Below are 13819 nucleotides of genomic sequence, written 5' to 3'. Positions count from 1 at the left end.
ATGAAAATTGACCCATCCTTTCTCATGTGAGTTACAGGTCATTGCTAACCTTGATTATATGTGAGATGTTTGTTTACATCTATTTTTAAATAGAGGTAATGTATACATGACACATTTACCTCAAAAGAGAGAAAGAAAAATTGCTCTAGATTAACCTATTAGTGAATATGCAAATTCACACATTGTCACACCAAGGCAGATACCATTCTTATACAGCTTGCATTTAATTTTTTACACACTATATATTTCCAAATTTACTTTTATCATCTTTGTTTGTCCATGTGTAGCACGTTATCAAAGCAAATTCCCCATACATGTAAAACACTGTCTGAAAAAAGTTTTTCTCTGATTTTTATTTTTTATTTTCCCTGATTTTGCAACAACTTGTATCTGTTCTTAATGGTTTTGTCAGAGAAATGGTGCATCCCAATGTGCTGCCATGGTGGAGTTTGACTGCCTGTGCAACCTCTGTAGGGTCCAGGAATTGCTTCATCTACCAGCAGTGACATTCTGGTCAAATGCAAAACTGCTTAAAAGTAATCAAGAAAATGAGAGACCTCTTTCCCCCACCACCAAAACTGGGGGCATTCTAATGTTACCCTTTTGTGCATCTATTTTTAATTTTGTTAATATCAAAACAGCTGACACTGAAGACCACCTAGCAACTTAAATGACCGGATTAATATCTCAGATATTAACTGATTTACTTATGTCTCTTGTAGGCTCATCACTGTTGACAAAGATAGTTGACGTTATAAAATATCTCATTTGAATTATATTGTCGGATAATTGTACATAAAGTGAATGTATTCTTTATGCAATTTTGTTCTAATTAAGTTGTAAACTAAAAAGTGCTCTTCCTATGCCCTTAGGTAACGGAAAAGTTGTGAAAAGAAGCTGGACCCCAGAGGAATGTGCTGCAGTAAATAAACATTCAAGGAAGTATATATTGACAAATCAGGTTCCTGGTAAGCTTGACTGCGAGAGATGCATTGCTGCAGAACCACAAGCACCGAGCTGTTAAGTACTTTGTCAAAAAGAGAATAACCACCATGAGGAGAAAATATGAGTGAAACAGCTTCCCTTAACAGAGATAGAAACACATGGCTGGTCCTGTTTCACCATTTGTTCACTATTTGTTTGTGATTTTTTTTATGCTCCACTTCTCCTGTTCGTAAATGTTAGATTAAATAAGTTCCTTTATTCATTGGCTACATTTGTAATGTGTCCATTTAAAATTTTGACTCGACAATTATTACTTGTAAATCCTGTGTACTTTATAGTTAGCTAAAATGCAGAATTTAAATATTTTAAAATGTACCAATATGACTGAACAAATTGAAGAATATTAAGACTGTGACCAAGGAAAATGGACCAGAATCTGAATAAAGACTTCAGAATGTATTTTAGAATGCACATTTCAATGTATATCTAGTATATTTAGCCAGATGAAAGTATTAATAACACTAACAAAATTTTTAGGTTTTCTCAAATGATTAAGTCCACACAAATGCATGTTTGGGTTAGATTAGGGTTGGGGTTGAACTTGATAGATCCTCTTTATAAAGGCAGACCTAACAAGTCTTAAATCTTAACAGCAAGCTCCATAACTGGCTAAAAAAATAATGTGTGTATAGGTAGACCTCTTAAGGTTGAAATATTAAAAGCGATCCCCATAACTGACTAAAAATCTCATGTGTGTAAAGGTGGACCCCGCAAAGCCGGAATGTTAGAAACAGGCCCCAGATATGACTGAAAAACTGACATGAAAAAAAAAGTTTCAAATTGTGTTTATTGAAAGTGATTTTTAGTAACAAGATTTTTTTTGGGAGTTGCCTGATTTTTTTCATAGTTCTTGGACCACTAGAAAGGGTGGACCCCAGAACTCGGTAAATTAAGTTGGGTCCTGCAGAGGGAGGTTAACAAGGATGTGTGTGTGTGTGTGTGTGTGTGTGTGTGTGTGTGTGTGTGTGTGTGTGTGTGTGTGTGTGTGTGTGCGTGCGTGTATGTGTGTGTGTGCGTGTATGTGTGTGTGCGTGTGTGCGTGTGTGCGTGTGTACGCGTGTGTGTGTTTTATTTTTTAACTCTCTTTGTTACTATCTGACCAATTTTACTGCACATACAGCACTTTGGGTGCAGCAATGGCTGTTTCCAAGTGCTTTATAAACCAAGACGAGTTGAGTTGTTATAAGCGTGTCTATCTGTCTGTGTGTGGATCTGCCTGTGTGTGCACATGCGTGTTTGCGAGAGGCTTCTTCACTGGAGGCTACAAAGTGAACAGAGGTAGGATGCTTTTGTTCTCCTAAAAGAAGAGTCAACATGCAAACATGCAGCCGTTAGTGGCAACTGGTGCGGCAATGTGCTATTTAATAGAATAACAGCATAGTTGATGACTTTGCTATTTCTTAGCGCTCAAACTAGCTTGTGTGCATACTTTGAATATTTAGTCACATTTGTTCCATCCTTGATCAGAGTTTATTAGCATACGCTGCCTTTTCGCTACATGTTTCTTTGCATGTGGGCTCACTATCATGAAAGGTTTATTTGTTTTTTAGCATGTCTACTGTCCTAATGCTGAATGGTTTGTGAGCTTTTACACTTGAAATGTTTGCTAGCAACTGTTCTGTCACTGACCTCTTTGAAAAGTTGCTTATGGTGGAGGCTGCAATCCTGCCATGCATTTATTAGCATGTTGTTGTGTATGATGCTGATGATGATTTTGAGGACTATGGTGATGATGCTTATTGCAATGATTATCGGAACGCTTCCAGTCCTACCTTCTGATCAACGATGGAGCAGGCCACCTCGCGCACCTGAGCCAGACTCGCATCCGCCGAGTCCAGCAGGACCGGCTCTCGGCTCAGACCGATCTGGATGTGAAAGGACAGCACGCTTCCTCCGCCGCTGCCGCTGCCGCCGCCACCGCCGCCACCTCCTCCTCCTCCTCTTTCTCCTCCCCCTGCCTGCCCCCCAGGGAAGGAGAGCGGGCTGGGAGCGCGAAGGACCGGAGGTGCACTCATGCCAGCAAAAGCGTGAAAAGATCCAGTCCCAGATGGGTGACGGCCGCGGAGGGGGAAGTGGAAGAGCGAGAGAAAGAGAAGGAGGTGGAGGAGGAGAAGAAGGAGGAAGAAGAGGTGAGGTTGGGACGTCGGAAGTTCCAAAAAGGAAAAAGAACACGAAAGGTGGAAAGCAGGAAGAGGGACTTGAGCAAGAGACACTCCACCGGACTCTGGTGCTACTGTGAAGGGAAAGGAGATGGAAGAGGAGGAGGGGAGCAAGGGATGAGGAGGGAGGAGGAGGAAGCGGGAGAATCATCATCCTCAGCTTCATCCTGATGATGATGATGATCATGTGACATGCTTATGCATAGAAAGCACGCACAAGTTTGCTGAAAACACAAAGTTATCAAGGTTGCCGTGGTGACGCAGCGGGCTGCCCGTGTGCCGCTCCCATTGGACCAACATGCTCATGTGACAGAGAGGGGCAGCAAATCACAAGAGGCAATTCACAGGCTTAGCAACAGACCGGCTAGCTTGGTGATTGTGTCATCCAAACAATAAGAGTCCATTCAGCATGACAATGTCATTTTCTTTTTGGTATTAATGAAAGCGGCAAAACAAACTAATTTCAGGGGCAAAAAAATTCTTTTTTCCAACAAAACAAGTTGTAACAATACTGAAGCTGTAATAAAGTTGTGTTTTTGTGACAACAAATGGAATTTTCCAGCTGAGAAAAGACTATAACACAACAATTGTGCTTTACTTTTCCAAAAAGGGTACATTTTATACAATATTCTCTCAGAGTCTCTAAGAGAGTGAGCGCTCACAGGCAGACTCTTAAAAAGGTGTCTTTGTGACTGACTGGTTAACTTGTTTAACTTACTACTCAATAACTTACTAACAAACAGAGAAGCACTCCTGCTGGCTATCTGAGGTGCTTCCCAAATGACCTTAAAAGAAACTAAGAAACAAACAAAACAACTGACTGATAAAAAAGGAAAAATTAAAACTGGTTTATTAACCATCTTAGAAACTTAATAACTAGCCAACTAACTGGCAAGGTTGACAGGGACTAAACTAAGAGCTAACAAAGAACTGACTAACTTACGCCCCCTTCTAGTTATCTGCTACCTATTCTCCCTTGGTTATGTCATCGGCAAACTCAACCTGGACTTCCACTGTTACGCTGATGACACCCAGATCTACATACTCACCACACCCACCCGAAACCCTCCTTTCACCCACCTTGAAACCTGCATCTCTACAATAAAAACATGGCTGACCCATAACTTCAGTGACAAAACAGAGCTCCTCCTCATAGCCACTAAATCCTCCCTCAATAAAACTGGACCCATCTCACTCACCATTGACTCCTTGATCATTACTCCCTCCCCTCTGGCATGCAACCTCGACATTATCATGGACCCCACCCTGTTAGCTCTGTTGTCAAGACCTCCTACTTCCACCTGCGCTGCATCACCAAAATTCGATATTGCCTCTCTCCCTACCGCCGAATCTACTGCAACTCCCTTCTCACTGGCATCACTGCTCACTCACTCCATAGACTTCAACTAGTCCACAACTCTGCTGCCCGCCTCCTTACCCACACCTGGTCCCGCGAACACATCGCTCCCATTCTCCACTCTCTCCACTGGCTCCCCATCAAACAGCGCATCATCCTCAAGATACTCTTCCTCACCTTCAAAGCCCTTCACCTCCTGGCCCCCCTTTACCTATCTGACATCCTCATCCCCTATCGCCCCACCCGTCCTCTCCGATCCGCCACGAATTCACGCCTGACATTCCCAAAATCCAAACTCAAATCCTTTAGTGACAGAGCCTTCTCCCGCACAGCACCCAGACTCTGGAACTCTCTCCCTCAATCTGTCTGCGACTCACCCTCACTCCCCATGTTTAAGTCCCGTCTATACACAAACCTCTTTTCTCAAGCCTACGACCTCCCCTACCCATAACCGGTGTCCTGTTTCTAACTTTATCTTAATGACTCAACCTCGTCCCCCCCTGTATGTTAGGGTTTTCCAGGTTATCTTTATCGTAGGATTATGTTGGAATGTAAACTATAATGATTAAATCAATCTTGTCTTGCCCTCACAATGCAGAGTAAGATGAAGTGGTTGCTTCCTCTGCTTGATTGACCAGCTGCAGGGGAAGCAATCAAAGTTGTTCTGTTTCCCACAACAGTGTAAAACACCCCCTGCTCTGATCTTATCAGAGGCCGGGGGTTCACCAAACCTGTCCACTCTCACCCCCACTCTGTTCCTCCTAATAAATATGCCCTTGCAGGGAGGAGACTTTTAGATTTCATTCCTGTAGCGAGTGATCTCTCCACCTGCAGGTGTCTAAAAGAACTTGCCTGTCTCCCGTGTGGTTCTTGCAAAATAAGTTGGAGTGAGCAAATCTCTAACATTTTGGTGCCGAAACCCGGGATCCCTCATACCCATCATCTGGCTGACGGAGAACGACGCGCTGTACACCGTCGACGGGCCAGCGTCCATTAGCCGGACCTGGTAAAGAAAGACCTGGGAAGGAAATTCTTCGCTGGGCCAGCATCTTAGGTCTGCCTTCGTCTGACAGAGGTGGATTGACGGGACCCGGCAGTGCAACGAACCAGGGGACAAGTAAGTTAAAGGCCTGAAGTTGTGTGATTGTGTTGTTGTGAAACGCGTATAAAAAAAACAACAAAAAAAAAACACAGGTGCACGTGAGATTCGGCTTTGGTTTGTCCGAGCCATGAGATACGGCTTTGGTTTGTCCGAGCTATGAGATACGGCTTTGGTTTGTCCGAGCTATGAGATACGGCTTTGGTTTGTCCGAGCTATGAGATACGGCTTTGGTTTGTCCGAGCTATGAGATTCGGCTTTGGTTTGTCCGAGCTATGAGATTCGGCTTTGGTTTGTCCGAGCTATGAGCTACGGCTTTGGTTTGTCCGAGCCATGAGAAAAATACAAAGCGCTTGAGTTTGTGTGGTTGGGAGTGTGACTGGTAGGATAAATTGACTAAATAGCAGTTCTAGCATTGATCCACGGCAATAATACAGGCTAGTAATTTGTTGAAAGGTCAATTTAAACCTGCATTGAGGATCCTCAAAGACATAGTTAAATAAATAAATAAGTAATAATAGTAATAATAATAATAATAATATTTTTGAGAAAAAGAAATTGTATAACCTAAAACTACTAGAATTAAGATGGGAAATAAAAACGGTAAATCTCTACCTCTTGACGGAGATGAGAAGTACATGGCGAGTAGATTTCTTAATTGTATGCAATATATGCCGAAGTGGAAGAAAAAGTATGGAGTAGAAGGGAAGTTGAGAGTTGAAGTGTGGAAGATAGTAGTTGATGTTTTAGAAGAGAGTGTGGATAGAAAGAAAAATGGACTGAAAAAGAAAAGAAAAGAGAGTGAATTGGATTGTGCTAAAATGTGGTCGAAAGCTTCACAAGAAAGAAGAGAAGAAATCCAAAAGACAAAAGATAGAAAGTTGAAAAGTGATGAGGCCGCCATTCAATTGAGATTTGAAAAAGAATTCTGGGTACATAGTGGCATCCCATTCAATGATGCAGATGAGAGTTCTTATCAGCAACATCTTAAAATTGCGCTCCTCACTGGTTTCCCCCCTGACTTGGGCAGTTGGGTGAGGAAACACTTGGTGGAAGCGGACACTGCTTGGTTTACAAAAAACATGCAGTGGCCCAGAGACGCTGATAAAGGGATTGAGAAAGGCAAAAGTTCTGATGTATTTCATCTAGATGTTGATAATGATCTAAATAAAGATACAACGATCTTCTACCAAAGTTCCCAAAGGGGCAGAGGAAGAGTTAGATACCAACAACGTCGCGAGCCGCCATTCAAATCAAAACCCCCATCAGATTCAGACAACTGTTGGAACTGTGGGAGACGAGGACACTTTGCACGAGAGTGTCGTTTTGCAAAACAATACCAATCAAAGGGTGGAGGAAGGAGCAAAGGAAAAGCCAAATTTTTAGCATGACAAGCTTCCTCCTCTTTGACCGCTTATGCTCATACAGAGAAAGAAAGAATAGATGCCCATATGACAGCAAAACATGTCATTGTCAGATTATTAGAATTTTTTTTAGATTATTAGAAGTCCTGTCCATCCAAGAAGTATGACAATGCTGTTTGTATGCCCAAATTACAAATGACTAGAGCTCAAATTTGTGTTACACTAAAGTTAAAATATGCAAATCAAGTGGTAAAGAAATGCAACTTGCTTCTAGAAGATAAATAAATAAAATTAGAATGTGCTGTCCTCGTGTGCATGGGAGGGGCCAGCTCATGATCGACCACAGGAAATGGCCAGCCTGTGACGAATCATTGGTGCTGGGAACTACCTTTTCCGTGCGAGAGCTGTGCATGTGTGTGCGTATATGTTAAAATGATGAACATTGGCTAAAGTTTTAGTATAAAAAAAATTGCTAGACTGTGGTCTATCCAATTTGCACCGCAGAACAGAAATGATTTTGAAAGATAAAAATGAGAGGAAAAAGAGAGAAATCTGTTTGCAAGCAGAAACTAATCCACACTAGTGCATGTTAAGTGTCGAGCCCACATGAGAAATTCGAAGAAAAAAAAAAGACAGAACATGCTTTCAGGAATTGGAAGAAGCTAAATTGTGAATTTAAAATTTTGCAATGCTACATTTAATAGGAATAATTGATTGGTTGTGTTACAAGATTATACTAAATTCTAAATGCAAGCTAAATCTGAGAGATTGAGTTCTTCAAATTTAAAAACAAAGAAAAAATTCAGATTAATTTGCCAATTGTTTGTTTTAGTTAAGTTTTTTTTTAATTGGTGGATTGTTCTACCAGGAAACCTGAGTTGAAAATGATATATGAATGTTGTGTGGTGAGCTTGGATGAATTGGGACCAATGTGATAGAAAGACTCCTTTTTGGAGACTGTGTGTGAGATGCAAATGAACATTGATGAATGATAGCCTGAATGAAAAGAAATTACAGGTTGAATGGTTGAAGTTGTTGGCGACTACTATGGAAAATTAGTAGAGCGACTTTGATGAAAGAGTGATTTTGAGCAGGTTGAATGTTAGAAAGAAACACGTAGCTTTTGGGTTGATAATTAACTACAAAAAAAAAAAAAAAAACTGGAGAACCAGTAACACATGTAGAAGATGTGTGAACTGAGAAATTGAGAAGCGTTTTGGAAAGACAGTCAAATTAAATGATGATGGAATCGTATGTAGTAAAGAACGCATTCTCCCAAAAAATTTGTCAAGGTGTGAGGCATGGGCGTTGCCAAGCCTCAAAAGGAGGGAGTGAGTAGGACAGATAGTGGAAGATAGTAATAATACAACACTTTATGACAATGAATTTGAATACATTTGGTGTTATACTGTGGTAAATTTTTTGTTCTGGTGTAGATAGGTTAGCAACACGAGAGATTTAGAGGTTCAAAAGAAAGACAGTTAAAAGAAAACATTTTTGATTTGGACAATTGCAGGCTAACAGGAACATGAGAACGATAAGAACTACGAGAGTTGCAAACAACAGATGAAGAGCAGTCCTTGGCAGATTATATGATCAGGACGCTCAAACTGTGTCAAAGACAAATTTACTGCCGCCTGATCTTTCCTCCTCACAGGTCGACAACCCCATCAATCCAGGAGACTGGGTCTACATCAAGGTCATCAAAAGAAAGAACTGGGCCAGCCCGCGGTGGGAGGGACCGTTCCAAGTTTTTCTTGCTACTCCCACGGCGGTAAAAATTTCTCAACGGCCCAGCTGGATTCACCTCAGCCACTGCAAGTTGCAGAGAGTGCTGGACCCCTAATTCGGAGTGGTGGGGAAGGCTGACTACAAAGGGGCCCCATCGTTTAGGGTGAGGCGTCTCAATGTTGGTGAAGAATTCATCGATCCCCACTCCGCTAGGCGAGGGGATGTCCCGGTGTCTCTGCCATCCTAGTAGCAACGGGGCTCCATATGCCAGATGGATCCTCTGCTGCGTTGTGGTTGGAGCGTGCTATGGTCTATTGACTCATCTGAACAGACCAAATGACAATGTTGCCCGTGGTAAACGATGGTCACATGATGAGAACTTTGAAGACTGGTCATGGGACCCCAGAAACCCATACGAAACCAACACTTGGTACCGGTATGTCAGGTTCACTGTGAGAGCTCACACACAGGAGGCGTGCTATGTGTGTTCGAAACTCCCCCCTTCCTCCACGCAAGTTCGCTTGGAGGCCAGAGCAATGAATGTCACTGAAGCGAAACGTATGGCATCCTTGGGAGGAGTTGGATATCAACGCCGAGCAGTCACAATCAGTGATGCCGACCCATCCCACTCTGGACATGCAGACGGTGCCTATGATGAACACTTCTGGGCAAATCTCAATGTGACTGTTAGAGGACGAACAATACCACAAGTGGCCTACACAGAGAGACCAGCTGGAGTGAATTACACATGTTACATCCAAGGTAACAAGACCCACGTCTGCATTAACGACGACTGCTCTCCAGGAGGAAACTGGATGGGAGCTTTGGACATCACCGATGAGTGTCAAGATAAGAGAGCCATTTCAGGTGGCGAGGGCTCTCCAACCAACATGGCTACACCATCGAACGGAACATACTTCATACAGAATGGCTGGTGGCTTTGTGGTCACAAGGTTTATCCGATGCTGCCCGCCAACTGGACAGGAGTGTGTGCACCAGTGTGGGTGACAGACCACACCTACAGGATACGACATCATCTGCTGACAGGAGCACACAACTCATCTGGACGTCGACGCAGAGCAGTTGCAACCTTTGACCCTCATGACCCTGTCTGGGGTGCGAACGTTCCAGAGGACCATAAAGTATGGTCTGCCGGAGACAAAGTTGTCCTTGCGCTCTTCCCTCAGATTGGGGTTGGGAAACTATCGCTCTTCATCGAGACACTGAACTATCGTTTTCAATCCTTTGTGAATCTCTCGCTGCAAGTCAACGATGGACAAAATAGAGAGATTCAGGCTATTAGACTGATGGTCTTGCAAAACAGGATGGTTCTGGACTTGTTGACGGCAGCACAAGGTGGTGTGTGCCACATCATTGGGACTTCCTGTTGCACATACATACCAGGAGAAAATGACACCCACATAAACGACGCCATGAATTCGCTGAAGAACTTACAGCAGGCCATGTCTAAAGACAAGGTCCCACATCAGTTTGATTTCTTTTCATGGCTATTCTCTGGCAACTGGTGGCAACTGCTGTTGAAATTGCTGTCTCCTGTGCTTGTTGTGCTGGTGGTGTTGTGCTTGTTTACGACCTGCGTTATCCCATGTTTGAAGTCTGCTGTGTCGAAGTTTGTGTCCTCTACTGTAGCCCAAGTTCATATACAACTTCTTAGAGATGACGGATGTGATGACGATAATGACACGTGGATTGCGTAGATGCTGTTCTGTTGGGCATGTTTTACAGAAACTTGATGATTTAACCATCGAAAATGCTTCGCAAGTGATGGATTCAATGATGTACTGTTTCTGTGTTTTTATTTTTATTTTTTATTGATAGCATTCTGGTCGCCTGTGGCACAGGGGCCGTGTAAGAATTTTCCTGCTAATAACATCTGGCCAGCAGGTTTTTCGCTTACACAATAAGTTTGATCTGGGGTATTGAGGTAATGCCTCATCTTCACTGGAAAGTGTTGCTATCATTGTTTGTTGTTTTTATTTTTACTATTCTTCTTTCTTCATTATACATATATATATATATGTTTTTTCTTACTTGTCTTTGTTGTTTGGGGTGACATAATCATATGATAAAACAGGAGGGAGATGTTAGGGTTTTCCAGGTTATCTTTATCGTAGGATTATGTTGGAATGTAAACTATAATGATTAAATCAATCTTGTCTTGCCCTCACAATGCAGAGTAAGATGAAGTGGTTGCTTCCTCTGCTTGATTGACCAGCTGCAGGAGAAGCAATCAAAGTTGTTCTGTTTCCCACAACAGTGTAAAACACCCCCTGCTCTGATCTTATCAGAGGCCGGGGGTTCACCAAACCTGTCCACTCTCACCCCCACTCTGTTCCTCCTAATAAATATGCCCTTGCAGGGAGGAGACTTTTAGATTTCATTCCTGTAGCGAGTGATCTCTCCACCTGCAGGTGTCTAAAAGAACTTGCCTGTCTCCCGTGTGGTTCTTGCAAAATAAGTTGGAGTGAGCAAATCTCTAACACTGTACATCCTCACCTTGTTTCCCTGTAAGCGTCTTTCCTAGAAATAAAGTTTTTGTTCGAGGTCCTATGAGACAATTTCAAGCAGATTTATGTGATATGCAATAATTAGCATGCTACAATGACGGATATAAACATCTTTTGATTGTGATATTTGCACAAAATGTGCATATGCACGAGTTTTGAAAGCTACAATAGGTACGCAGGTCACCAAAGCATTTGAACATGTCTTATCAGTTAGCGGCACTCCATTACGGCTCCAGACAGATAAGGGGAAATAATTTTTTAACAAACATTTCCAGAAATTATTTAGACAGCACAATATCATGCATTTTGCAACGTCTTCCAATACAAAAGCGCAGACTGTTAAACGATTCAACAAAACATTGAAGTCACGCATGTGGAGGTATTTCACAGCTAAGATCACACATCGATACGTCAACGTAATTCAGGATTTTATTGTCAGCTATAATGACAGTTTTCATACTGGTATAAAAATGACACCAAATGCTGTATACGAGGATAATAAAGATATTGTTTTCACCAACCTGTTTGCAAGCAATCCTTTCCACCGGGGGAACAAGTGTACGGATTTTCAAACTAAGAGGGTTTTTTGAGAAGGGTTTTTTGCAAAGCTATACGGACGAAGTATTCAGTATAACACAACGTCTCCATCGCGTTCCACCCGTCTACAAAATATTGGACTTGGACGGTATGCCTATAGAAGGCAGCTTTTACGAAGCGGAATTACAAAAAGCAAAAAATAAAAAAATTAAATTTTTCCGCATACAGAAAATTCTTAAATCATGCACCGTGTCAGGCAGACGCGAGTTCCTTGTCCACTGGGTCGGCTGGCCGGCCAAATTCGACAGCTGGGTATCCGCAAAGAGTGTTAACCCTAGTATTATGTTGAGAAAAAAAATATTTTTTTATGTTGCGGGTCATTTTGACCCGTATTCTGTTAATCCACTCAAAACAGTCATAAAATGAAGTTAAACCATTCAGAACTTTAATTTAGATTATACAAACATTGAGAAGAGATGAGAAGTAGAGATATACAATTCTAACACTATATCATTTTTCCTGACTGTTCCCAACATAGTCAGCTGTCTCTTCTGAGACCAAGGTAGGATGTAAACAAGTTGTCACATGTAATGTTATGAACTTGCAGCCCTTCAGTCATCTCCAAAACCATACGTATTCCCTGATTCTTCTCAGGTCTTCCTCCAGGTGGTTTTCTAGTATATACTTGCAGGTTCCACACATAACTGGATTTTGCATCACAGGCTGCCCACATTTTGATACCATATTTCGCAGGCTTGTTTGGCATGTTTGGAATGGACAGCGTCCTCTGAATGGAACGACGCACTCATCGAGAGTAACATAGGGGCCAGGATTTTACAATAAAGGCAGGGTTTTGACCCATTTACCTCAGGCATCTCTGATTGCTGCAAGTTTGTCCCTCTCGCATCGATCAACCCTGATGTTACGGTTGCCAAATCGGATCACACGAGAGATCAAGTGTAATGTCTCCAAAGACATTGTGGCTCAGAAGATTGTCCTTCCATTCTCTTCATTCCATAAACTTGCAGTTGCTTCACCCTTGGACCTGTATACGCTAGCTAACACGAGGATTCCAAAGCATGCAAGTCAGTTGGATCCAATGGATTCTAGTTCTCTTGAAAGACACGCTTACCCTCCAAGTTGGTCATGTCGAGGATTATCTTCTCTATGCGTGGGGATATGAAGAGCTGAAATGCTGATTCAATATCATCAACTCTTGTGACAGCAAATCTTGTAGGACCAGGAGATGACATTAGAAGACGACAATCTAGCTCGGCTTTGGTGTGCTGATGTTGACCATTTTATTTCACCGTCTTTAGATGTCCATGTCCCCTCTGGGTGATGATTGTTGCGTGTCTTGGTTTGCATCTGATGAAGGGACACCTGTAGACTCGTCCTCTGAATCCTCCTACTCATGGAAAAATTGACAATCTGGATCATCAATAGCATTGTCCTCTGGCTCTGAAGGATCCGCCATCTCTAAAATCTCTTCCTCTACATCAGTGTTTTTCAACCGGGGTGCCGCGGCACACTGGTGTGCCGCAAAATATTGTCAGGGGTGGCGTGGGAAATTCTCCTATTTGTGTGCCTGTGCGATGTAAAGAGTAATCATGTAGTACTCTTCCATATCAGAAGGTTGCAGCAGCAGGTAGCGATTTGCCTTGTGCTTGGAGACGAGAAAATTGGTGACGCAGGGATGCAGCGGCAGGTATATGGGATGCCCATGCAGGTAGCATTGACAGCGACGTTGTCATTGCGGATAGCGAGACGAGTCAATAGTGACAGTGATAGAGAAGTTTTTGAAGAGAAAAAATGCTGACACTGTACTGCATTATTTCCCAACCACTGTGCCGCGGCACACTGGTGTGCCGTGAGAGACGTTCAGCTGTGCCGTGGACAGCTGTCCAATATTAATTACGGAGCGCATTGTAAACAGGATCGCCAAACCACTGGTCAGTTCGCGCAAGGCTTGGTCAGCCACTTGCTAATCGTGCATGCGTGGAGAATCGGAGAATCTTGAGATTTCATATTGTGTCGGT

At 42.6% G+C, this 13819-nt stretch overlaps 1 protein-coding gene and 1 pseudogene across 4 annotated transcripts in view; both read right to left on the bottom strand.

Annotated features, from left to right (window-relative positions):
• prkd1 (protein kinase D1) overlaps window positions 1-5141 on the bottom strand; it is a 35283-nt gene extending 30142 nt beyond the window's left edge. For all 4 annotated transcript variants that reach the window (XR_007485717.2, XR_007485718.2, XM_068653032.1 and 1 more), the window contains exon 1: window positions 2778-5141. Coding sequence is in view for 2 of the 4 variants with exons in the window: in XM_068653032.1 (XP_068509133.1) it covers window positions 2778-3020 (243 nt within the window). In the remaining 2 variants the exon portion in view is untranslated. The remainder of the gene's footprint in view (window positions 1-2777) is intronic.
• A 7062-nt stretch (window positions 5142-12203) lies between these two features.
• On the bottom strand, window positions 12204-13332 carry LOC137840929 (piggyBac transposable element-derived protein 4-like; annotated as a pseudogene).
• Between the last annotated feature and the right edge of the window lie 487 nt (window positions 13333-13819).

This window comes from Syngnathus scovelli, chromosome 14 (assembly GCF_024217435.2).
Source record: "Syngnathus scovelli strain Florida chromosome 14, RoL_Ssco_1.2, whole genome shotgun sequence".
Lineage (NCBI taxonomy): Eukaryota > Metazoa > Chordata > Actinopteri > Syngnathiformes > Syngnathidae > Syngnathus > Syngnathus scovelli.
Note: the sequence above shows the minus strand (reverse complement) of the source record. Positions and strands in the feature narration are given on the sequence as shown.